Source organism: Cydia amplana, chromosome 25 (genome assembly GCF_948474715.1).
Source record: "Cydia amplana chromosome 25, ilCydAmpl1.1, whole genome shotgun sequence".
NCBI lineage: Eukaryota > Metazoa > Arthropoda > Insecta > Lepidoptera > Tortricidae > Cydia > Cydia amplana.
In genome coordinates, this window is record NC_086093.1 from 8,555,926 (window position 1) to 8,583,700 (window position 27,775).

A 27,775-nucleotide genomic window follows, 5' to 3' on the forward strand; every position below is an offset into this window, starting at 1 on the left:
TTTAGCCTTCCCCGCGCGCCGCACGAGAGTCAGTCCTAAGCGACTTACTCACACAATGACGCGTGTACAGACGTGCCGTTCACACATATAAACGCTAATGATTTTCAATGTATGGCGTGTCCGCCCTGTGCCAAAAGGTAAAAACGGGACCCTATTACTAAGACTCCTCCCTCCGTCTGTCCGGCCGTCCGCTTGTCAGTCACCAGGCTGTGTCTCATGAAACGTGATAAGTAATAGACAGTTGAAATTTTCACAGATGATGTATTACTGTTGCCGCTATAACAACAAACACTAAAAAGTACGGAACCCTCGGTGGGCGAGTCCGACTCGCACTTGTCGGTTTTTTTTATATTGTTAATAGTAGTAACACCGCCCAATCTCTGCTTTGCCTTAAGGTTTACTGGTAGATAATGCTTTTTGGCATCAAGTACAACTTTTTAGGGTTCCGTAGCCAAATGGCAAAAAACGGAACCCTTATAGATTCGTCATGTCTGTCTGTCTGTCCGTCTGTCCGTTCGTATGTCACAGTCACTTTTCTCCGAAACTATAAGAACTATACTGTTGAAACTTGGTAAGTAGATGTATTCTGTGAACCGCATTAAGATTTTTACACAAAAATAGAAAAAAAACAATAAATTTTTGGGGTTCCCCATACTTAGAACTGAAACTCAAATTTTTTTTCATCAAACCCATACCCATAGTGTGGGGTATCTATGGATAGGTCTTCAAAAATGATATTGAGGTTTCTAATATCATTTTTTTCTAAACTGAATAGTTTGCGCGAGAGACACTTCCAAAGTGGTAAAATGTGTGTCCCCCCCCCTGTAACTTCTAAAATAACAGAATGATAAAACTAAAAAAAATATATGATGTACATTACCATGTAAACTTCCACCGAAAATTGGTTTGAACGAGATCTAATAAGTAATTTTTTTTTTTAATACGTCATAAATCGCCTAAATACGGAACCCTTCATGGGCGAGTCCGACTCGCACTTGGCCGCTTTTTTACGATAAGTTTTTCTTATTATTGTATTTCTTATATGTGCAGTAATGATTAAATAAATAAATAACTGTAACTATGTGTGTACCTTCGTGCGACCTCAAAGTAGACCCAATATGCGTTGGGACGACGACATCAAAAGGACTGCGGGGAAGTGGCTCCAGGTCGCACAGAACCGTGACGAGTGCGTAAAATGAAGGAGGCCTACACCCGAAGGGTAGAAAAGGGCTAAAGAGAGAGAGATGTGTATACCTTCAGGGTCCAGTTCCCCCTCCTGGTCTCCATCACTGCACGATCCGCCGCTCACTTCACACGGCACGAACTCTATTTCCACTTCAACTGCAAATAAAAACAGATTAACTCGCTTCATGTTGTTTTGCGATTAATCTATTGATCTCATCTTCATCTTGCTCGCGTTGTCTCGGCATTTTGCCACGGCCTGGGAGCCTGGGGTCCGCTTGGCAACTAATCCCATGCGTGGCACTTATAGTTTTTACGAAAGCGACTGTCATCTGACCTTCCAACCCAGAGGGTAAACTGGGCCCTTATTGGGATTAGTCCGGTTTCATCACGATGTTTTCCTACACCGAAAAGCGACTGGTAAATATTAAATGATATTTCGTACATAAGTTTCGAACAACTCATTGGTACGAGCCGGGGTTTGAACTCGCGACCTCCGGATTGCAAGTCGCACCCTCTTACCGCAAGGCCACCAGCCTCATATTGATCTGATAACATGTGGTCAGAGCTTTGGACATTTATGTCGTCTTAGAAAATAAATTAAATATACCAAACAAACATGTAATAACCGAATTCAGGACATCGTGCCATAACATATCCTCCTAAGGCCCAAGGTCCTACATGTAGTACCTATTCAGTTCGATGTAATCACTGACAATCCAACCTCTAGACTGAGCTTAGGCCAATTCTTTCATGAAACCGATGCTGCCAAAAATACGGGGGTGCGGGGGGACGAGGTGAGCGAATCCCGTGCCGTGATTGGTCCGTTCAAAGACACGGACCAATCACGGCACGAGATTGACTCGAAGATGGAGTAACGCTACCGTATGTAGGGGGTAGCGCGACTATGCTATGTCTAGAGGTTGGATTGTCTGTGGATGTAATTTAAACCATGTACAATTGGAACAGTCGCTTTTGCTTTGTTTCGTTCAATTTTCAAACAACGCAAAATCAACTCTATTTCCTACACTCTAGGTTCAATTTTCAGTGGCAAATTTTGGATGTTTTGTTTGTATGGCTGGGCCTTAGGAGGTAATACATTTGCCTAGCCGAGTTGAAATTCAATGTTTTTAAATTAACTTCTGTAATATACTGTATTGTAATTGCAATTGTATTATTCATGAACTACGCAAAAAATTTGAAGACAGTTACTCAAAATTGACAAGTGGACAGGAAAAATCAAACTTGAAAGTCAAGCAAATAATGGGTTTACAAAACAAGTGTATATTACAAACATGAAATGTCTATTTGAACATATCACACACACATGCAAGGGGGTATTTCATAAAGTTTTTAGGGTTCCGTAGCCAAATGGCAAAAAACGGAACCCATATAGATTCGTCATGTCTGTCTGTCTGTCCGTCTGTCCGTCCGTCCGTCCGTATGTCACAGCCACTTTTTTCCGAAACTATAAGAACTATACTGTTGAAACTTGGTAAGTAGATGTATTCTGTGAACCGCATTAAGATAGAACTGAAACTCAAAAATTTTTTTTTCATCAAACCCATACGTGTGGGGTATCTATGGATAGGTCTTCAAAAATGATAATGAGGTTTCTAATATCATTTTTTTTCTAAACTGAATAGTTTGCGCGAGAGACACTTCCAAAGTGGTAAAATGTGTCCCCCCCCCCCCTGTAACTTGTAAAATAAGAGAATGATAAAACTAAAAAAAAAATATATGATGTACATTACCATGCAAACTTCCACCGAAAATTGATTTGAACAAGATCTAGTAAGTAGTTTTTTTTTAATACGTCATAAATCCCCTAAATACGGAACCCTTCATGGGCGAGTCCAACTCGCACTTGGCCGCTTTTTTACCTTTAGTTGAATCGATAATTGGTTATGCACTTGACTGTTACGGATTAACAACTAAAACTAATTTAAACAAGTTAGAATGTATGCAAGTTAGATTCCTAAAACTGTTAGTTAATAATAAAACTAGAGATAAAAATAAATAAAACCGGCCAAGTCTCAGACAGACAGACAGACTCAGATGGATCTTTGTATGCCATAGATAAATATATGTAAAAAAAACGGCCAAGTGCGAGTCGGACTCGCGCACGGAGGGTTCCGCACCATCAACAAAAAATAGAGCAAAACAAGCAAAAAAACGGTCACCCATCCAAGTACTGACCCCGCCCGACGTTGCTTAACTTCGGTCAAAAATCACGTTTGTTGTATGGGAGCCCCACTTAAATCTTTATTTTATTCTTTTTTTAGTATTTGTTGTTATAGCGGCAACAGAAATACATCATCTGTGAAAATTTCAACTGTCTAGCTATCACGGTTCGTGAGATACAGCCTGGTGACAGACGGACGGACGGACGGACGGACGGACGGACGGACGGACGGACGGACGGACGGACGGACGGACAGCGGAGTCTTAGTTATAGGGTCCCGTTTTTACCCTTTGGGTACGGAACCCTAAAAAAAGACTATAGAAATTTGTTTAAAATATGTAATATTCTTCCGGTGAGCCTTTAGCATAAATATTTAATTTTGTACAACAATCATAGCAGTCGAGAGCATACCCAGTTACACCGTAATGACATTTGTGGAACCAGGTTGGTGTCTGCGGGCAAGTTTGTTGTGCCGAGGGTTACTAATTACTACGGCGATAGATGTCTTCATAAACGCCTTCCCTACATACTCAACAGCCTGCCCTCTGACATCAGACAGGAAGCCAATAAAGTAAAATTTGGTAAAAAGCTGCGTAGTTACCTCGTAAATCGCGTATAGTAATTGTTGACCATTATTAGTAATGACATATTAGTATATTTTGTAATATAAGAGATTAGAGACTGCACGATCCCACAGTCAAACTGTGTAAACTGTTTTGTGGGACACTGTACTTGTATAAGCTGTATATTTTTATGTTAACAAATAAATAAAAAAATATATATATTACACTACTACTACTGCACACACTATTTTATTGCAAAATCCTAAATCATTGTGCACAATTAGTTTTCTGACAAAACCACTGGGCTTTGTCAGAAAACACAACATACACAGAAACACAGCCACCTTAGAGGATATAACGCCTTGTCTGTAATTTTCTGTACAAAACTGCGGATTTTAGCGGGGGAGGGGCACGTCAAATGACTCAAATGTATACATAACGTAAAAATAGCCATGTCAGATAAACGCCAGTCCATACAATGTGTATGACCATTGGCCGCCTATTTTCGACAGAGTGGAATTCCTGTTAATGGCCTCTCCGTTTGGTTATATCTAAAGCCCCGTCTCCATATCGCGCGGCAAGCTATCGAACATTGGCTCGCGCGGCAGCCGCGCGCAATGGATACCGGATTGGCTCGCGAGCCAACTCGCTGGCTCGGTATCCATTGCGCGCGGCTGCCGCGCGAGCCAATGTTCGATAGCTTGCCGCGCGATATGGAGACGGGGCTTAAGACAGCCACTGAAAAACTTGATCAAACATACTGTGTTCTGGTTCCACTGGCACTTCTTCAACTTCCTCCTTCACGCACGCAACCTCCACTGACACGCACGCACCATGCGTCTCCATTATAGCGGTCTGTGAAGCCGGTATACTGTATTAGGTATACGATGCTACTTTGCGCGACAGTATCCTCGGGAGACGGCTGTGAGCTATCTGTTCCTTTTTTAAAGTCAAATCAGTCCTGCACTGATATTTTTTGTACGCAAAACTATAAAAAATTACACTTGATGACAACCATATATGCCGATGCATACGTATAAGAAGTCTTTGTACGATTTCTATTTTGTATCAAAGGCTATAGAAGCAGAGATATAATACGTAAGAGAAAAGTTTACTATGATAGCCTATCTAATACTGAATAAGTAGCTTGAGAAAATAAAAGTTAAACAATCAATACAAGCTCGAAGGAAATGTCATTATGATTATGACATTTATCATTTATGGCATTGCCAAGTTTTTTTTTTCTAATTTATTACGAGCATGAGCAAGTATGAAGCCGTATCCGTATCCAGACGTGCTGGGCAAATCGACCGATTTGATCAGGAAAATGAAGTGGAGTCCAGAGAGGAGACAATTTTTCACCAATCTGAGGGTCTACCGCGAACCACGTTCGACGTGTTACCTCCCTGTCACACTTACGTACGAATTTACAAGTGCGACAGAGAGGCAACACGTCGAACGTGGTTCGCGGTAGGCGCTCTGATGGCCTACCGCGAACCACGTTCGACGTGTTGCCTCCCTGTCACACTTACGTGCGAATTCACAAGTGCGACAGAAAGGCAACACGTCGAACGTGGTTCGCGGTAGGCCCTCTGATGAAATTGTCCGATCGAAACAGGCCGTGCGGACGCAAACGCTAATTTTGATTCCCCGATCAAATCAGCTAATCTCATCTAGCGTCCACACGTAAACAATTTAATCACCAATTTAGATTCGATAGATACTAATTTCGAAAATTGGCATTTTTGTGTCCTCACCTGCTGCCTGCGGACGCAAACGCCAATTTGATTCCCCGATCAAATCAGCAGGTGCGGACACAAAAATGCCAATTTTCATAGTAATTATCTATGGAATGCAAATTGGTGATTTAATTTGTGTACGTGTGGACTAAAGAATATATATACTTGGTCAACCAGATCTTGACAGTAGAAAAAGGCGGCAAATTTGAAAAATGTAGGCGCGAAGGGGTATCGTCCCATAGAAAATTTGAATTTCGCGCCTTTTTTTACTGACAAGATTTGGTTGACCAGCTATATTTATAAGGGGACATAACTTTCTTATAGCCTCTTTAGACTCTCGCGCGAGCCACGAGAGGCGAGTCCACCGATTACACTCGCGTTCGGCTTGTCATTCGGTTATAAACCTTATGCCGTGCCGTTAGTGTTTAAATTATATTAGCTCGACGAGCTTGCGAGCTACGAGACGAGTCGCGAGCCCACCGCTTACACTCTCGTCTCGTGGCTCGGCTCGCGGCTCGTCTCGTGGCTCGCGCGAGAGTCTAAACGCTTTTCAGGAAGTGAACAGGCCTGTCGTCAGCGGTCAGCGTCACAATAGAAGTAACAAAAAAAAATCTTATCGTTATAACGTCAAATGTCAATTCACTCAAATGTGTAGTGCAAAGTGAGTGTCTTTTAGAGATTTTTCCAAAACTGAAAATGAGCTTTTATAGTCCGTATCGTTGGTGTATCGTGCCAAATTGCAACAACTCAACATCGAGAACCCCAGAAAAGTTATTTATCAAAGTTCCGAACGACATTTATATGAGAAATGTTTGGTTAGACATCTCGGGACGAGATCCAACAACACTTTCTACGAAATCTATTCTACACATCTGCGAGGATCACTTTGATGTAAGTAATTAACAGTTTTTATTCTTGAAGTAACAATGGTCAAAAGTAAAACTGGTTTAACGACGATGTAACATAGACATTGAGGTTATGATGTCTAAATAACTTGTAATAAAAAGTAGTCTATTTTTACAAGCTTTTACTTAGCTTGCATTGTATGTATGTATGTTTGTACGGGTCAAATCTTACAAGTTAAATTTGACTAGGGCTGCCATCCGTCCGGGTGTCCGGGGAAAACCCAGACAGTTTTTAGAATGAAAAACAAAGCAATTGTTTTTTTAATAATATTATTTTCGGACACGTCCGGGGAAAAAATGCGATTTACGCCAAATGTCCGGGTTTTTTAAGTCTTTGTCCGAGTTCGGCGAAGCCCTAAATTTGACCCACTTCCCAGTTTCCGATGAAGCTGAAAATTTGCATATGTACAAGTGTAAGTCGGGTGACAATGCAATATTATGGTACCATGGAGCTGATCTGATGATGGAGACAGGAGATGGCCATAAGAACTATGATAAAACAACACAACCTAATTGTGTTTGGGGTTTTTAGAATGGTCTCGATGAGTATTAGTTGTCTGTGGAAAGAAAAGTACAGTCAGCGCTAAAAGCTTGTACCAAATTTTTGCCAAAAACTTATTATTACTCTTGAGGGCAACATATATAATAAGGGCGCCTGTACACGGTACCGTGTACACGAGCCCGTGCGGCGGCGGTGCGGTATCGGCGCGGAGGCGGCACCGTGTACACGCGCCCTAATTCTTTTCGTATGATTTCAGCTAAAACAAGACATGGAAAACTACATGCAGTATAAGACAATAGGATCAGTAAAAAAGATCAGAATGAAACCAAACACTGTACCATCTAAGTTTAGTCATAATATGCCGATTGTGAGTCCCAGCCATACAGCAGAGAGCACCTTAACAACTGTAACCGGTTCATCAACATCTTGTAAGTATCTATAAACATACTTACAATCTGTAAGTAAAATAAATAATAAACCGTAATTACAATACAATAGTCCGGTGGCCGGCTGCATGAAACAAACCTGATAAAAAAATAGAATATACCTACCCTGTGGAGGTACCTGACATTTAGTAGCTTCCAACGCACTTGGTCGGCCTAGGCTTAACCTGGCAGATTTTGTACAAATGGCAAAAAAGTTGGACAAAAATTCATAAAAAAAAACCTCATCGAAAAATAGAATGAAACTTGTATGGTAGGATACCTGACTTTGAGGACAGTAAAAAAAAAGTGGTCGGCCTCACCTTAGCCTGGCAGTTTTTGCAATCCGACCAGATTTATTGGACCACGTGACAGCTACAATTTACCTCATCGAAAAATAGAATGGAACAAACGGATTATAATAGCTAAAATAAACCTGTTGACGTATGTCTTGGTCGGCCTCGCCTTAACCTGGCAGTTTTTGCAGTCCGACCAAATTTGTGGTACCACGTGACAGCTACAATTTACCTCATCGAACAATAGGATGAAAAAGAAAACGGATTATAATAGCTAAAATAAACTTGTTGACGTATAGCTTGGTCGGCCTCACCTTAGCCTGGCAGTTTTTGCAGTCCGACCAGATTTATGGTACCACGTGACGGCTACAATTTACCTCATCGAAAAATAGAATGAAACAAACGGATTATAATAGCTAAAATAAACCTGTTGACGTATGTCTTGGTCGGCCTCACCTTAACCTGGCAGTTTTTGCAGTCCGACCACATTTATAAAAAAAAACATCAAAAAAATCTTATCGAAAAATCGTATGAAACTTGTATGGTACGACAGCTGCCTTTGAGGACAGTAAAAAAAAAGTGGTCGGCCAAATGCTGTGTTGGCAGGTTCCTGTGTACCATACAAGTTTCATACGATTTTTCGATAAGATTTCGATGAGGTAAATTGTAGCTCTCACGTGGTACCACAAAATTGGTCGGGCACAGGAACCTGCCAACACAGGATTTGGCCGACCACTTTTTTTTACTGTCAGGCAGCTATCGTACCATACAAGTTTCATACGATTTTTCGATAAGATTTTTTTGATGATTTTTTTTATAAATTTGGTCGGACTGCAAAAACTGCCAGGTTAAGGCGAGGCCGACCAAGACATACGTCAACAGGTTTATTTTAGCTATTATAATCCGTTTGTTTCATTCTATTTTTCGATGAGGTAAATTGTAGCTGTCACGTGGTCCAATAAATCTGGTCGTACTGCAAAAACTGCCAGGCTAAGGTGAGGCCGACCACTTTTTTTTTACTGTCCTTAAAGTCAGGTATCCTACTATACAAGTTTCATTCTATTTTTCGATGAGGTTTTTTTTGATGAATTTTTATCCAACTTTTTTGCCATTTGTACAAAATCTGCCAGGTTAAGCCTAGGCCGACCAAGTGCGTTGGAAACTACTAAATGTCAGGTACCTGCACAGGGTAGGTATATTCTATTTTTTTATCAGGTTTGTTTCATGCAGACGGCCACCGGACTACAACTATCTTTTTCAGTCCATGTTAAGGAGGAAGCAGAATTAGCAGATGAAGAAGTGTGTTTGAAGGAGGAGTGTGAGGACAGCACAGACGGATATGGTGTGAGCGAGGCAGCCATGCTGGCCGGCCTGTACGCTGACCACGAGGTGAAGGACGAGCTGGTGCTGGGGCCGGAGTGCCCGCACCGCCCCACAGTCGACCTGGTGGTGAGAGGTGTGTTGATTTATAGATTTTTATCATCTAGAGTGCCAAAGCCTACCAATGAACCTGTAAGTGATGATTGAATCTATCTATCTATTAAGCCCTTTTATTCTGAGTCAGAGTATGTCTCAGTGTGCCGCTTGGCAAAGGCCTCCTCCAGCTCTTTCCATTGGGGTCTGTCGTGGGCCACTCTTCTCCAGTTCGGGCCCGCTGTGAGTTTGAGTTCATCCTCCCATCTTGTTCGAGGTTTCCTCTTGCCTTGATGATTGAATAATAATAGCATTTTATTTGGATTTGCTTTATAATATCTTATAGCAAGTTTTTTCCTTGCGTGGTCTGGTAAAGATTATGTTTCACTTGGTAGCAAAATTTGTTTAATCCCCGTTGTTTTCTGGCATGTTTTGAATCATTAGTAGGTATCTCAAGCGTTTTGGATCACCAGCAACTTTTACTTCAATCAAAGTGGAAGTGGCTCTAATTTAGCTTGCAAAATTTTACCTGAACATGCATACATACATTGCAAATTAAATAACAGCTTGTAAAATTGTGTAACACGCCTCCTCTGCTACACAGTTAAAAATTAGGCTGGTAATGGTTATTTATAGATGAGCTTTATGTTGCAGCGTCCACTCTTGTCACCTCTGTGTCGGGCCGGGGCCGGCCGTGCTCGGTCAGGCTGGAGCGCCTGCTGGTGGACGCGGCGCGGCGCACCTGCCGGGTCGGGCGCCGCACATACAAGCTGCACGCCACCGAGCCCGCACCCACAACCAATGTCACCACCGCCATCTATCAATGTCACCATTGCGGCAAACAGTTCAGGAACAAATCGGTTCTGAAGAAACACGTACTCACTCTCCTCTTTATATGTAATTATTGTGATCACAAGTGCACACGGAAAGCTCTTTTAAAGATTCATATGATGTTACATACAGGTGTCAAACCTATTAAGTGCAACTACTGCGATTACAAGTGCAGACGGAAAAGAGACTTACGGAGTCATGAGATGACACATACAGGTGAAAAACCCTTTAAATGCAACTACTGTGATTACAAGTGCAGCCAGAAAACACACTTACACAATCATGAGATGATACATACAGGTCAAAACCCCTTTGAATGCAACTACTGCGATTACAAGTGCAAACGGAAAGCACAATTACGGACTCATGAGATGACACATACAGGTGAAAATCCCATTAAGTGCAACTCCTGCGATTACAAGTGCAAACGGAAAAAAGACTTACGGAGTCATGAGATGACACATACAGGTGAAAAACCCTATAAATGCATCTACTGCGATTACAAGTGCAAACGGAAATCACACTTACAGAGTCATAACATGACACATACAGGTGAAAAACCCTTTGAATGCAACTACTGTGATTACAAGTGCAAACGGAAAGCACAATTACGGATTCATGAGATGACACATACAGGTGAAAACCCCATGAAGTGCAACTACTGCGATTACAAGTGCAAACGGAAAAAAGACTTACAGACTCATGAGATGACACATACAGGTGAAAACCCCTTTAAATGCAACTACTGTGATTACAAGTGCAAACAGAAAACATGCTTACAAAGTCATGAGATGATACATACAGGTGAAAACCCCTTTGAGTGCAACTACTGTGGTTACAAGTGCAAACGGAAAGCACAATTACGGACTCATGAGATGAGACATACAGGTGAAAACCCCTTTGAATGCAACTACTGTGATTACAAGTGCAAACAGAAAGCACACTTACGGACTCATGAGATGAGACATACAGGTGAAAACCCCTTTGAATGCAATTACTGTGATTACAAGTGCAAACAGAAAGCACACTTACGGACTCATGAGATGATACATACAGGTGAAAACCCCTTTGAGTGCAACTACTGTGATTACAAGTGCAAACAGAAAGCACACTTACGGACTCATGAGATGAGACATACAGGTGAAAACCCCTTTGAATGCAATTACTGTGATTACAAGTGCAAACAGAAAGCACACTTACGGACTCATGAGACGAGACATACAGGTGAAAAACCAAGGTCTGGTTGCACCAACCACACTTGACAGACTGATCAACATAACTGAGAAGAGAACAATGAAAATTCCAATAGGTACAATAAACAAGGCCCTACAAGTAACTGTGTAATTTAGGCCTTTGACCGTGTCCCGCGTCCGGATAAGATAGATAGTCCATTTATTTGTTTGCCACAATACACACAAGATATTCAAAGGACAACAATGACATACAAAAAACAATCCAGAGAAAAATGGAAAATTACAAAGACAGATAATAGTCACACAGATTTTTACAAAATAGAAAAAGAAAGAATACATACATAAAAACACTTTTCATACAAATAAATGCTGTGTGCATCGCAGCAAAACAAAAGGGTTCCGGCTCAGTATTACGCTTCACCCATTGGAATGGAGAAGCACTGGTATTCTGCCAGTGCTTCTCCATTCCAATAAAGCAGTTCCACGTCAATATGACAGCTGTTCAGCATAACTGTGAATTTTCTAACACATTCTTAGTCACTAGTGGTGTAAAGCAGGGCTGCGTTATGGCTCCCACTTTGTTCTTTTTGCTCTGTATTTCTCGGCGGTGATGAGAGATGTACTTAGCCGAAGCAGCGAACCAATTCATCTGAATGTGCGATCAGACATTTTTTTTAAATTTATAGCCTTATCCTCTAGCCCAGCGGTCGGCAACCTTTTAGCAGCCAAGGGCCACATAGTAGTTAACTATGTTGACGCGGGCCGTACTTTGTTCATGTTTATGACTTTATCAGACATTGTCATTTGTCAATATTACATACAAAATATCCAGGGAGGCTCGCGGGCCGCAAGTGACAGGTTCACGGGCCGCAGGTTGCCGACCGCTGCCTAGCCGCCCAGAGGCCTATAAAAAGGTCTCACGTTCCATTCTAATTTGGATATTTATTATGACAAATCAAAATTGCATTTGACTTGGCACGTTTTGACATCTGGGCGGCTAGAGGTTAAATCAGAAATACATTTTTAGGGTTCCGTACCCAAAGGGTAAAAACGGGACCCTATTACTAAGACTCCGCTGTCCGTCCGTCCGTCCGTCCGTCCGTCTGTCACCAGGCTGTATCTCACGAACCGTGATAGCTAGACAGTTGAAATTTTCACAGATGATGTATTTCTGTTGCCGCTATAACAACAAATACTAAAAACAGTATAAAATAAAGATTTAAGTGGGGCTCCCATACAACAAACGTGATTTTTGACCGACGTTAAGCAACGTCGGGCGGGGTCAGTACTTGGATGGGTGACCGTTTTTTTGCTTGTTTTGCTCTATTTTTTGTTGATGGTGCGGAACCGTCCGTGCGCGAGTCCGACTCGCACTTGGCCGGTTTTTTTAATACTATACCTATTAAAGTTTTCCTTAATCTAGGATAACCGTTTCTGTGTGCTTTTGGGCAAAGGCCTCCCCCAATCTTCTCCATTCTTCCTTATTTTGCACTAATCTACACCCTTCGGCCAGAAGTCGGCGCACTCGATGGTCCCCTGCAGCGGCCGCGGCACGCGCACCACAAGAGTTGAAGTGCACGTAGTGGCGCGATCGAAGCCGGAACACCCTCAGCGTGTAACCGGTCTTCTGGTGTACATACTCCACCACTTCAGCAACCGTGGCGGAGTAATGCAAGCGCGATTAATACGTACAGCGCCTTACTCGGTGTAGCAACCCGCAAGCCAGAATTAGCCGGTTCGGTGGTACCACACTGAGTCTTACGAGCCATATACGTGGTCATCAGAGAAAATTGTAAGGGTCGCCGTTGTCGGATACGACATTGAGGACTATGTATTTTAATTTACTTACAATATTTTCTATTGGAACAGAGTGCCATATCTACCTAACCCTTATAATTAAGAACAGCTGTAATTAAATAAATGCATTTGTATAGTATTATTGTATTGTATATCTTGTTTCATTTGAAATTCGAAACAAAGAATATAATTTCAAGTTTCAACAATAGGTACTTGCTAAACTCATCATCTTCCTCGCGTTGTCCCGGCATTTTGCCACGGCTCATGGGAGCCTGGGGTCCGCTTGGCAACTAATCCCAGTAATTGGCGTGGGCACTAGTTTTTACGAAAGCGACTGCCATCTGACCTTCCAACCCAGAGGGTAAACTAGGCCCGTATTGGGATTAGTCCGGTTTCCTCACGATGTTTTCCTTCACCGAAAAGCGACTGGTAAATATCAAATGATATTTCGTACATAAGTTCCGAAAAACTCATTGGTACGAGCCGGGGTAAGAACCCGCGACCTCCGGATTGCAAGTCACACGCTCTTACCGCTAGGCTACCAGCGATTCTTTCGTTTACCTATTAGTTTAGGTACTTGCTAAACTAATAGGTGATTTTAAATGTAACTGACTTTTTTTTTAGGTAAGTGTACAGATGACCTTAAAGGCTTGGCCAAACACAGAGCGCGACGCAGCGCCGCGTCCGCGCCGCGCGACCGCGGCACATGCTAACAGGTTACCGACGTCAAACAGACTGCGTCCCGCCGGTATCACGCCCCGCTTCTGTCGCGCCCCGCGCCGCGCGGCCCCTTGCGTTCGCTCAGCGCTGCGCCGCGCGGACGCGGCGGGCCGCCGCGTCGCGCTGGGTCACATCAGTCGGATCGGACGTTAGGCAGCGAGCGGTGGCGCGCGGCCGCGTCGCGTTCCCGCGCCGCGTTCGCGCGCGCGATGAGGGCGTATTGAGAGCGCGGTCCGCGCGCGCCCTGTTTGAACAGTCATCGCGTCGGCATCACGCGGCGCGGACGCGGCGCTGCGTCGTGCTCTGTGTTTGGCCAAGCCTTTAGGTCACATAATAAAAGAGCGCTTGACAATGTGGTTGGCTGGTCGAAGTATTTTACAGATGGCGCCAGTATATACTTTCAATTTGCCAATCCTACGGATAGTGTCAAATCATTTTTTTTTAAGTTCATGGCCTGGATGCCGTTAAAGCCCCCCCAGACTATATGCGTGAATCGCGAGCGATGCCGCGAACGCGAGTGTGGAAGGGGCTTAAGCCGAATATCATATAGCCGGTTTAAACTCGCGTCTCGTGGCTCGCCTCGAGCGCGTAAGCCCGTCGAGCTACTGATTACACTCTCGGCTCGCGGCTCGTCTCGTGGCTCGCAAGCTCGTCGAGCTAATATATTTTAAACACTAACAGCACGGCATAAAGTTTATAACCGAATGACAAGCCGAACGCGAGTGTGAACGCAAGCGTGCGTCCCGCGCGAGCCCCTTTGGCTCGTGCCCAAAAACCGCTCCACGCGAGCCAGGCGAGCGCGAGACGAGCCACGAGCCCAGCGCTTACACTCTCGTCTCGTGGCTCGGCTCGCGGCTCGTCTCGTGGCTCGCGCGAGAGTCTAATAGCCAGTTTAAACTCTCGCGCGAGCCACGAGACGAGAGTGTAAGCGGTGGGCTCGTGGCTCGCAAGCTCGTCGAGCTAATATAATTTAAACACTAACGGCACGGCATAAGGTTTATAGTAGCCGGTTTAAACTCTCGCGCGAGCTACGAGACGAGTCGCGAGTCCACCGTTTACACTCGCGTTCGGCTTGTCATTCGGTTATAAACCTTATGCCGTGCCGTTAGTGTTTAAATTATATTAGCTCGACGAGCTTGCGAGCCACGAGACGAGCCGCGAGCCCACCGCTTACACTCTCGTCTCGTGGCGCGGCTCGCGGCTCGTCTCGTGGCTCGCGCGAGAGTTTAAACTGGCTATAACCGAATGACAAACCGAACGCGAGTGTAAACGGTGGACTCGAGTCTCGTGGCGCGGCTCGCGGCTCGTCTCGTGACTCGCGCGAGAGTTTAAGCTGGCTATAAACGGCTTTATAGAAAAACGATTAAAGAATGTGAGGTACCTAAATTACAGAAAATTTGAAACGTTTTATACTTGAAATGAAACGGAATTTGTGTCAAAACCGCAAAGACAAAGTTAAGTGGCTAACACATTACCGCACCGCACCGCGACCTTGTGCGTCGCACCCATAAGTGAGAGCGAGAAACAGATATCTCGTTCTCAATTATGGGTGCGACGCTCCAAGGATATATATATTATACTACTCTTTGCTCCAAGGTCACGGTGCGGTGCGATAGTGTGTTAGCTACTTTATTTTCTTTGTAACATTTATGGCTTGGATACGAGTTTTTTAAGTCACCACAGATAAATGAGCAAACATGTTTTTCCGCGGTGACGCCATCTAGTTGATATATATGGAAGCATCAGGTATGCAAATTTTGTCCACACATGACGCCGATGTCGCCTGTTTCTATGCAAAAGGTGCCCTTTTAAGTTTCGCCCCCCAACCCTGCCCCCAGCAAATGTATACGTCAGTATAATACGTTTGTAACTTGCAGAGTTACTGCCTTTAGAGATTTTTCCAAAACTGAAAATGAGCTTTTATAGTCCGTATCGTTGGTGTATAGTGCCAAATTGCAACAACACAACATCGAGAACCCCAGATAAGTTATTTATCAAAGTTCCGAACGACATTTATATGAGAAATGTTTGGTTAGACATCTCGGGACGAGATCCAACAACACTTTCTACGAAATCTATTCTACACATCTGCGAGGATCACTTTGATGTAAGTAATTAACCGTTGAAGTAACAATGGTCAAAAGTAAAACTGGTTTAACGACGATGTAACATAGACATTGAGGTTATGATGTCTAAATAACTTATAATAAAAGTAGTCTATTTTTACAAGCTTTTACTTAGCTTGCATTGTATGTATGTTTGTACGGGTCAAATCTTACAAGTAAAATTTGACTAGGGCTGCCATCCGTCCGGGTGTCCGGGGAAGACCCAGACAGTTTTTAGAATGAAAAACAAAGCAATTGTTTTTTTAATAATATTATCGGATACGTCCGATGAAAAAAGGCGATTTACGCCAAATGTCCGGGTTTTTTTAGTCTTTGTCCGAGTTCGGCGAAGCCCTAAATTTGACCCACTTCCCAGTTTCCGATGAAGCTGAAAATTTGCATATGTACAAGTGTAAATCGGGTGACAATGCATATTATGGTACCATGGAGCTGATCTGATGATGGAGACAGGAGATGGCCATAAGAACTCTGATAAAACAACACAACCTAATTGTGTTTGGGGTTTTTAGAATGGTCTCGATGAGTATTAGTTGTCTGTGGAAAGAAAAGTACAGTCAGCGCTAAAAGCTTGTACCAAATTTTTGCCAAAAACTTATTTTTACTCTTGAGGGCAACATATACAATAAGCGCGCCTGTACACGGTGCCGCCGCCGCTCCGCCGCGCACCGCCACATAGCGCGGAGGTGCGGCGGCGGTGCGGTGTCGGCGCGGAGGCGGCACCGTGTACACGCGCCCTAATTATTTTCGTATGATTTCAGCTAAAACAAGACATGGAAAACTACATGCAGTATAAGACAATAGGATCAGTAAAAAAGATCAGAATGAAACCAAACACTGTACCATCTAAGTTTAGTCATAATATGCCGATTGTGAGTCCCAGCCATACAGCAGAGAGCACCTTAACAACTGTAACCGGTTCATCAACATCTTGTAAGTATCTATAAACATACTTACAACCTATAAATAAAATAAATAATAAACCGTAATTACAATACAACTATCTTGTTTCAGTCCATGTTAAGGAGGAAGCAGAATTAGTGGATGAAGAAGTGTGTGTGAAGGAAGAGTGTGAGGACAGCACAGACGGATATGGTGTGAGCGAGGCAGCCATGCTGGCCGGTCTGTACGCTGACCACGAGGTGAAGGACGAGCTGGTGCTGGGGCCGGAGTGCCCGCACCGCCCCACAGTCGACCTGGTGGTGAGAGGTGTGTTGATTTATAGACTTTTATCATCTAGAGTGCCAAAGCCTACCAATGAACCTGTAAGTGATGATTGAATCTATCTATCTATCTATCTATTAAGCCCTTTTATTCTGAGTCAGAGTATGTCTCAGTGTGCCGCTTGGCAAAGGCCTCCTCCAGCTCTTTCCATTGGGGTCTGTTGTGGGCCACTCTTCTCCAGTTTGGGCCCGCTGTGAGTTTGAGTTCATCCTCCCATCAAGTTCGAGGTTTCCTCTTGCCTTGATGATTGAATAATAATAGCATTTTATTTGGATTTGCTTTATAATATCTTATAGCAAGTTTTTTCCTTGCGTGGTCTGGTAAAGATTATGTTTCACTTGGTAGCAAAATTTGTTTAATCCCCATGGTTTCCTCACATGTTTTGAATCATTAGTAGGTATCTCAAGCGTTTTGAACCAGCAAGTTTTAGTTGAATCAAAGCAGAAGTGGCTCTAATTTTTGTCTTTGTTTTAGTGAGAGCTTTTAAGGAAGTAAGTGTTCATCTCATTAATATATGTACCAAACGATGTAACCTATTATCCAGTTGCATAGTTCTGTTGTTTCTTCAATAAATAAAATAATTTAGCTTGTAAAATTTTACCTGAACATGCATACATACGTTGCAAATTAAATAATAGCTTGTAATATTGTGTAACTCGCCTCCTCTGCTACACAGTTAGGTTTTAGGCTGGTATTTTGGTCATTTATAGATAAGCTTCGTGTTGCAGCGTCCGCTCTTGTCTCCTCTGTGTCGGGCCGGGGCCGGCCGTGCTCGGTCAGGCTGGAGCGCCTGCTGGTGGACGCGGCGCGGCGCACCTGCCGGGTCGGGCGCCGCACATACAAGCTGCACACCACCGAGCCCGCACCCACAACCAATGTCACCACCGCCATCTATCAATGTCACCATTGCGGCAAACAGTTCAGGAACAAATCGGTTCTGAAGAAACACGTACTCACTCACTCACCTTTACATAATTCTACCCGAGATTATGGTTCAGAACATCATATAATGCTAAACAACCGTAAAAAGCCGTATAAATACTGCGATAATAAAAACACGAGTAATTTTAAAACAAAGCCTTTCAGCTGTAGCCAATGTGGCTACAAGTGTAACAAGAAATCAAATTTACAGGATCACCTGATGATTCACACTGGCGATAAGCCTTTCCAGTGTAGGTACTGTGGCCACAGGTGCCGTAGTAAAGGACAATTACGAATTCACGAGATGACACACACTGGTAAAACACCATTTAAATGTGACATATGCGATAAAAAGTGTTTTACGCAAGCTTCCTTAAATCGTCATTTCCTGATTCACACAGACGAAAAGCCTTACAAGTGCACGTACTGTGACTACAGGTGCCGTCAGAAAGTGAACATACGGTCTCATGAGATGACACATGCAGGTCACCTCTTTATATGTAATTATTGTGATCACAAGTGCACACGGAAAGCTGCTTTAAAGATTCATATGATGTTACATACAGGTGAAAAACCCTTTAAATGTAACTACTGCGATTACAAGTGCAGAGGGAAAAGAGACTTACGGACTCATGAGATGACACATACAAGTGAAAAACCCTTTGAATGCAATTACTGTGATTACAAGTGCAAACAGAAATCACACTTACGGACTCATAATATGACACATACACGTGAAAAACCCTTTAAATGTAACTACTGTGATTACAAGTGCAAACAGAAAGCACACTTACGGACTCATGAGATGACACATACAAGTGAAAAACCCTTTAAATGCAACTACTGTAATTACAAGTGCAAACAGAAATCACACTTACAAAGTCATAAGATGACACATACAAGTGACAAACCCTTTAAATGCAACTACTGTGATTACAAGTGCATACAGAAATCACACTTAAAGAGTCATGAAATGACACATACAGGTGAAAACCCCTATAAATGCAACTACTGTGATTACAAGTGCAAACAGAAATCACACTTACAGAGTCATGAAATGACACATACAGGTGAAAAACCCTTTAAATGTAACTACTGCGATTACAAGTGCAAACGGAAAAGAGACTTACGGACTCATGAGATGACACATACAGGTGAAAACCCCTTTAAATGCAACTACTGTGATTACAAGTACAAACAGAAATCAGACTTACGGAGCCATGAGATGACACATACAGGTGAAAAACCCTTTAAATGCAACTACTGCGATTACAAGTGCAAACGGAAATCACACTTACGGACTCATAAGATGACACATACAAGTGACAAACCCTTTGAATGCAACTACTGTGATTACAAGTGCAAACAGAAATCACACTTACAGAATCATAAGATGACACATACAAGTGAAAAACCCTTTAAATGCAACTACTGTGATTACAAGTGCAAACGGAAAGCACACTTACAGAGTCATGAAATGACACATACAGGTGAAAAACCCTTTGAATGCAACTACTGTGATTACAAGTGCAATCGGAAAGCACAATTACGAATTCATGAGATGACACATACAGGTGAAAAACCCTTTAAATGCAACTACTGTGATTACAAGTGCAAACAGAAAGCACGCTTACGGACTCATGAGATGACACATGCAGGTGAAAAACCCTATAAATGTACTTACTGCAGTTACAAGTGCAGACGAAAAAGTGACTTACTAGGTCATGAGATGACACATTCAGGTCACCTCTTTATATGTAATTATTGTGATCACAAGTGCACACGGAAAGCTGCTTTAATGATTCATATGATGTTACATACAGCTGAAAAACCCTTTAAATGCAACTACTGTGATTACAAGTGCAGAGGGAAAAGAGACTTACGGAGTCATGAGATGACACATACAGGTGAAAAACCAAGGTCCAGTTGCACCAACCACACTTGACAGACTGATCAACATAACTGAGAAGAGAACAATGAAAATTCCAATATGTACAATAAACAAGGCCCTACAAATAACTGTGTAATTTACTTACAACTTTTTCTATTGGAACAGAGTGCCAAATCAGTGCTTCACCCGAAAGAGTAGAGCGTATTACTGAGCCAAAACCCTTCTGTTTTGCTGCAACGCACACAGCACATTTACTGATACATCTTGTTCCTGATTTTAGTTTGATATTGTTATTGTTTCTGTTTTTTTCTGTCAATGTCTAAAACTACACTACTAACCCTAGAAAGAGCCCAAAGAGCCTTATTAAAGGTAGTCACTTCCCGCCCATTCCTATACCCTACTGACCTCCTTTATAAATCATGTGAAGTACTAACTGTTCGTCAATTATATATATTAAGCACAGTACTAAAGCAGCACGCCAGAACTCCTTTCAACATTGATTATAGAAATAAAAAGCGCAAAGATATTATATGCATGCAAACCGTACAAAGAAAACACGTATTTTCATCTAGATTCTTTGTCTTTTTGGGCCCATTTCTGTACAACAGGTTAAATGCAACACTAGACCTATACCCACTTAGCTATGCTTGTTGTAGGAATACTCTACGACGCGCCCTTCAAAAAATGACATACGATGATACAGAGAACTTACTAATAGTCGTAAAATGATCACCTACTGCCTACTGTATTCTGATATTTAATACTTAAGAACCTCCTTTTTTGTTTAGGTAATAAGACTTATATTGTGTACTACTTATCTAATACCTTTAAACGAGCAATTCTTGTTTATATATATATATATATATATATATATATATATATATATATTTCGGGGATCTCGGAAACGGCTCTAACGATTTCGATGAAACTTACTATATGGGGGTTTTCGGGGGCGAGAAATCGATCTAGCTAGGTCTTATCTCTGGGAAAACGCGCATTTTCGAGTTTTTATATGTTTTCCGAGCGAAGCTCGGTCACCCAGATATTAGTTTATAATTAAGTGAATAATTAATAAATAATTATTACTGTCCTTCGCTGCCTGAAACACGGAATCCTAGTTCAGATATTTGTAAATCACTTGTCTTTATAAATTCTTAGTCTTTAGAGCAACCACTGTACTATACTTTTCTCAATAAATTATTTGTATTTGTATAATGTGTGGCAAGCTAATAAATGGTTTATCTATCTATCATATCTACATAACCCTTATAGAGTCTGCGGAAAGAGAATCGTCGCGTAATGTATGGGGCCCAATCTGGGCCCAATACAGACGAGCGAGTTACAAGTGAGTTAAAAATGAAAGGCTGGTTCGGACTGCGTTAATTTAGTCAAGTGGCGAGTATTTTAGTTACTAAACGTGTCTGAACACTAAAAATGTAGTCGAGTAGACTAAAGTCCGTCAACCAAATCTTGTCAGTAGTAAAAGGCGGCAAATTTGAAAAATCGCGGGTTAGCAACACTGTGTTCGAATAATTCCAAAATGCGTGTCATCTGTGTTTTATCTGTGGAATGTGGATCGTGAACGACAGCCGTCACCTTATTTGTTTTCATTTGGTTTTCATTCTGAATCGTTTCTGTTTCAAGAGATATTTCTGCTGTCACCATTAAATACCAATACATTAAATAAGAATAAGCAAAGCTAAGGGGCCTACAATATACAATCATGCTTGTTGATGGTAAACATTACTAAAAATTGAGGTTATGACAAGTACATACTGGAAGAACTCTTTCGAACTTTAAGATTATGTTCAGTTTTTTTGTTTTAGGGTTAAAAGGCATAAATAAAATTAAAACGTATGCCTAAATCTATCCAACAAGACCATAAATTGTGTCCTGGAAACCGTCCATAGGCCCACATGTCTAATATTTTCAGCAATCAGTTGTGACTATTTACAAAGATGCAATAGAATACTACAGAGTATTATGCTTGGTTGAAGTGACCCGGTAACATTGGTAACTTCATTATATTTTTTCAATTAATGACCTGAATTATAGTGTAAGCTAAAGTGACCCTTATCTTATTTACCTTTAAATTAAATAAACACCCAAATATCAGTTGTTTTATTTTTAATATGTAATCCTATTTTACAATATATACCAATCAAAAAAATTACACAGGTATGTCATATTCATCCAGAAGAGTACACTAATTTACATTAACAAGTGGCATATTATATTGTAAATAACAAATATATGCACTATCTAATTATCTGCATTTTGATATGATTTTATTTTAGTAAACTTAGAAGACATAGATAGGGAACAAAGAGAATATAAGCACTACGATAGGAAGTTGTTTTTGATATCTTCAAATTTGTTCATCATTTTGATTAACATTGTTTTAACATCGCTTTTAAATTGTCCGTCCGTTTCAAATTTTTTCAATAAACCGCGAGTGACAATTTGAATTGACGTACGCAGGGCGCGCTCAGCGGAAAAAAAAATCTTGGTTCGATGTACATTGCTGCTTTTCTTAGCGCAATACTGCTCTTTGAGTGTTGCCCTACTTTAGTTTGCTTTACATTGCTACTGACAAGATTTGGTTGACGGACTATAGTAAGAATAGCGGGGGGTGGCCACGGGGAAACTCACTTGTCAGAAATAGAACGCGCAGGCCTCATTCTCACGACTTCGATTCGAGATTCAAAATTACGAATATTTCGCTTATTCCGGACAAATCACCACTCACTTAGTTTTACTTTTAATTAACTAATTTTATACTAGCATTGTTAATTATTGTATCAGGCTATCAAAAAGAAAGTAGAAGACCGCTAAACATGGAAATTGCTCCACTAACAAGAGTCTTACTGTTAAATATATGCTGATGATCCTAGAATTAATTTCTTCGGTTAATAAAGTTATGGTCTCGTGTTGTCTGCCTTTTAATATCAGCACATCTCACAGTACCAGGCGTGGCTCACTCCGCGATTTCGTCGCGTCGCTACAAGTACATGCGTCCCACACCAATTTCGGTGTATAGGAAGTGAACCTTATGTACCTTACTATTATGTATTCTGTGACTGTACTTTAACCTTTTCCACGCCGTGTCAAACACAAAAGCTGTCACTCAGACGCCACATCATTGAAGTGTCAAAACTGAAGTTGAACGTTATGTATATGCACGTAGGTCGATGTTGCTCTGTGGTCTGTGACCGATTCGGTCTTTGGCGTTGAACCTACGGTGCGGATATATCGTCCATTGGCGTCCAAAAGGTAAAAAAAAGAAGGATTGGAAGGACGAGGAAAATAAAATAACTGAAAATACAATAGCAGTGCATTTAATAAAATAAAAAATGAGCACAATTAATACTTCAACGACGGCTGACAACATTGGCTAGAGCATCGTTCCAAAACGAATAACTATTTTAAGTATCTAATATAAAAATGTCCTCATACTATCCTCAAGTATTAGCCACAAAGTTGTTCAAAAATATCAGCTAGACATGGGTTTATACAAATGTGTAATTATATTTGACCACTATTGCCGTTGCCGTAACTGACTGTACGTTAAAATTAAAATACCCAGCTGATATTTCATGAACGATGCTATGCGAAGACCTAATTCATAGTTTCACTTTTTACATATATAATTATAATGTCTGCGGCGGTAGCACGGTCGCATTTTTATCGCTTGTCACCATGCCTGTCACGTTGTAACCAGTATGTAAGTGCGAAAGTGACAGGCGATAAAAATGGAACCATGCTGCGCCCGCTGGTTTGGACACTATAACGACAAGGACCATTGACTATCTATCTTGTTCACACAAGTCAATGACACCGCCGTGTAAAAGGGTCGTTCCAAAACGCGTGATGCTTAGTTTCTAAATAAATGTGACAACAAAGTTTCGTTTTGGAACACCGACAGGATTGTTCAAGTATTCTTCGGCTAAAGGAGAAAACGGATTAAGTCCAGTGTTTATAAGGTACATATTCGGGTAATTTACATGCCTGGCCATGATATTCTGCTCAATAATTATTTATATCGATCCTTAAAAACTTTTAAGCATAGGGTAATGTTGCAATTGAAATGTCTTATATAAAGGACATCTGGTTGGAATCGTATTTTTAGAACATGTTAAATAATATAACAATTTTTTTCTGAACAGAATATTTGGCGTCAGAATAAACATGATATTGTACTAGAAATATAGATTCAAACTGTAATTGACATTAAAATGATGATAAATCAATTTTACAGTACATATGGCCTACATGACGCACTAGTGCGTAAAATATAGCACTTTTCGTGTGTATGTCAAAAGTATACCTAAAGGGCCATAGGTACTGTACAACGTTGTACGATACACGTGCGAATAGGTAATTCACAACTCGTGTCGATTAAATAATTTATCGTCACTCGTTTCCAATTTCCTCTTTTCCGCACTTGTATCGTAAATAACTATTTTTTGGCTAGTATAAAGTATAAGGCTAAACAAACAATCAACTCCAGTACAGATCTGGGCAGGTTTACAAAATCTGGATGATTTGGGGTCACTTTGTTTAAAAACAAGGCATTTCTCGTTGTCGGTCGAATGTACTAAGTAACTAAAGGACATTGCAATTTATTAAACTATAAAACAACCCGGTCTAGGCAACAAATGACATGATGAAAGTGAATTTTATATATACAGTAGGCGCTCGGTAATTCGGCACTGGAAAATTTTCCCCCGGATTATTGGATTTGTATGGAAATAAAAGTTATATGTAGAAAATAAAAGTAATATGTTTAATCAATAATGGCAACATGTTGGGTCTCATTATTATTATGTTCAACATGTAAAACGTTTACGGTTGCGGAAGAGAAAATGATGCTTAACGAAAAATTTATTTATTTTAGACAACGCAACCGCTCTGTAATCCGGCGCTCGGTTGTTACAGAGCGGGCCATCTAAGACGAAAACAGCCGGATTACTGTATGCCGAGCGCCGCCGCCGGATTACCGAGCGCCTACTGTACTGCACCCGATCCAACTATGTCCTTTATAAAGGACAAGCGGTTTTAACTAAGTAAACACCAAAGCAACCCCAACGTCACCATTAACCATAATTTTATTGCCATTCATTAATAAATGCCAGTAAATTCACCCATAAACACAATCATTCTGATTTTTACAACACTGATATTATTGTTCCCAAAATTCCCTACGCACACGCAGTAGTGTGGTTTAGTAACACGCAGATGTGTAGGTATAAGGAGAACGTATGAACAACCTTTTCAAATTAAATACATATTGTGAAATGGTTCCTCTAGTATTCTCCTCACAATATCTTTGTGCGTTAGTTCAATACGGAGAGTTTGTATACATATAATTGTTCGCCAGTAAAATAACATTCAAAATAACGCGTAGCTGACCCTTTTGAATGTTATTCGAATGAACATTGCATATTTTTATCATAATTTTTGGCACTTAATGGTGAGTAAAACCACCGAAGCTTAAATTTTAATGTTTTAAAATAAATGTTTACGGATTTCGCATGATATTAGTTTCATAAAGGACATATTCGTATACCTCAGTATTGAACTAAAGCGTTACAGGTTAGATACAAGTTAAGCCCAAACCATGGACTAATGCCCAAACCCACACGATAACGAATATTATTGCTTTCATTGTACGATTTTTAGCCTAAAAACAAGGGGAAAACAGGTGTAAACGGGGGCGAGAGGAAAACATCGGACGATATAAGGAAGAAGCATGATGCAACATGAAACAAGTAAGAAAAAAGTCACTTGAAGCAAGTGTAAATGTAAACTGAGTCACATAGCGTGTTAATGCGAATATTCGTGTATCTCTTTCTTCAAAATCGCAAACAAAAGACGCAGTTATAGTTGAGCAGATACAACAACCACAATACAGTCAAATTAAAATGTTTAGTTCTCAGTTATGATCGCCGTTATTTTTAACAATATTTACATAATCGCCACCCGAAAAACAAAGGAAGAAAGCCTACACGATGGAAATGCATTTACCCTACTAACTAACTAAAGTAGAACTTAAGACAACTTAACGCAACGAATTAAAGTAACGTAAAGTAAGGATGCGGCGCGGGGGACGCGGGCGGCGTTTGTCAAAACTTCTTACAATTGTTTGATATTTCTCAATTCGTTTAAATAAAATCCTTTTGTTTCCAGACGTCTCGAAAACTGTTAGTGTAAGGCCTGAGTGGACGCTCGCTCGGCGACGCGTGCGGCGTGGCTGTGGGCTCACTTGTGATGTGAGCAGCGTGCACTAAGGCCGCTCCTATACGTGCGCATTTGTTGAACATGCACGCCGCACGCCCCGCCCCGCTGCACGCACAACAAGAGCCTCCACTCAGGCCTTACAATTACAATTGTTTGATATTTCTCAGTTCGTTTAAATAAAATCCTTATGTTTCCAGATGTCTCGAAAACTGTTAGGCTGATTTGGGATATTTTTTTGTAAATAGTTCGTCCCATTTACAGCAGGGGCCCGTTTATCAAAAGCTTGTAACTTGTATAATACAAGCGGATGTCACTTTTTGACAGCATTTGTTAGAAAGGGACTTCCACTTGTATTACTCGTTACAAGCTTTTGATAAACGGGCCACAGATCAGATTCTGATGATGATGGTATCTCATTCTTCAATAATTGATCTCTTTAAACGTTAAACTAATTTGGATATTTTATTTTTGTATTTAATCTCGTAAAGTAACATTAAGTAAAATTGAATTGCTGTTGAATACAGAAAAAATAGTGATACTGTTGTGTTCAAGGTTTACATAAGGTTATATTGATTGAAGCAAGTAATTATGCAAAACAGAAGCTTAGACAAACACCCCCCAAACATGGATATTGCACAAGTGTTAGAGGCGGACTTACGGCTAACGTCACCGCGCGCCGGCCGTGCCGTACACAACATTATCAGAAAAAACGTACATAAACGACATTGTAATATTCAGATTTTTATGGGCAAAAATGTATTTTTTAATGGACATGGATATTTTGGACCGTTAGTCCTTTATAAAGAACAATTGAACTGACGCTTGTTTGTGTACAGACGGGAGTCGGGCAGAGGCTGGGGACATGGCACTGGCCTCCGAGACGCACTGTGCTTTAAATAGGACAATTATATGATTATTACACAACCCATTACTTTATGTCAAAGGACTGTCTCATTTCAAATATACAGAGAATCAAACTATCTTTGTCTTACACTAGTACTAGCACCCAAAAGAAAAGGATGAGTGTAGTTTTACTGGTTCTTACTGATTGACAAATTGGTTTGACCAACTATATGTAGACTATGGACTGGAATCCATTGATGATATTGATATACGGTCGAAGATTTTAATTTGACCCATTTCGTACCTAAAGTGTCATTCAATAGAACTTGCTAACTATGTAAACAAACCGCCATACTAAAATTGACACTAAATGTCAAATTACTAGTAAGTTTTGTTTACATAGTTCGCAAGTTCTATTGAATGAAACTTTAGTCAAAGTGACAATCAATATGAAAGTCGCTAGAGACCTCATACTATTGTCACAGTGACAAGGTATAAAATGGGTGCGAAATTTAAATCTTTCACTGTACATGAGGTATCATATTGGCTGTTGGGTACAGACGAGTTCACAAACATATTTTCAAGTCAACCTTCCAAAAATATACTTACACGCCTCCACAGAATAAGTAATAGTATTATCATACAGAACGGACACGCACCGCCCCGCCCCGACTCGGATTACCTCGCCCGCGACATGAATGTGTGCGTAAGTCGCTCTACTGAGAGCATGCCAGAAGTCCGTCAGATACACATTGACGCGTGTACAGACGTGCCGCGCACACATA

The 27,775-nt window shown here is 41.1% G+C and overlaps 1 protein-coding gene across 1 annotated transcript; it reads left to right on the forward strand.

The window, feature by feature from the left end:
- Window positions 1–8,963: 8,963 nt before the first annotated feature.
- On the forward strand, window positions 8,964–27,060 carry LOC134659469 (zinc finger protein 845-like). The gene is made up of 8 exons (XM_063515110.1): window positions 8,964–8,970; window positions 9,056–9,250; window positions 9,862–10,082; window positions 16,633–16,804; window positions 16,886–17,080; window positions 17,824–18,156; window positions 19,003–19,674; window positions 26,984–27,060. The coding sequence occupies exons 1-8, from the start codon at window positions 8,964–8,966 to the stop codon at window positions 27,058–27,060; spliced, it is 1,872 nt and encodes a 623-aa protein (XP_063371180.1).
- Window positions 27,061–27,775: the final 715 nt, after the last annotated feature.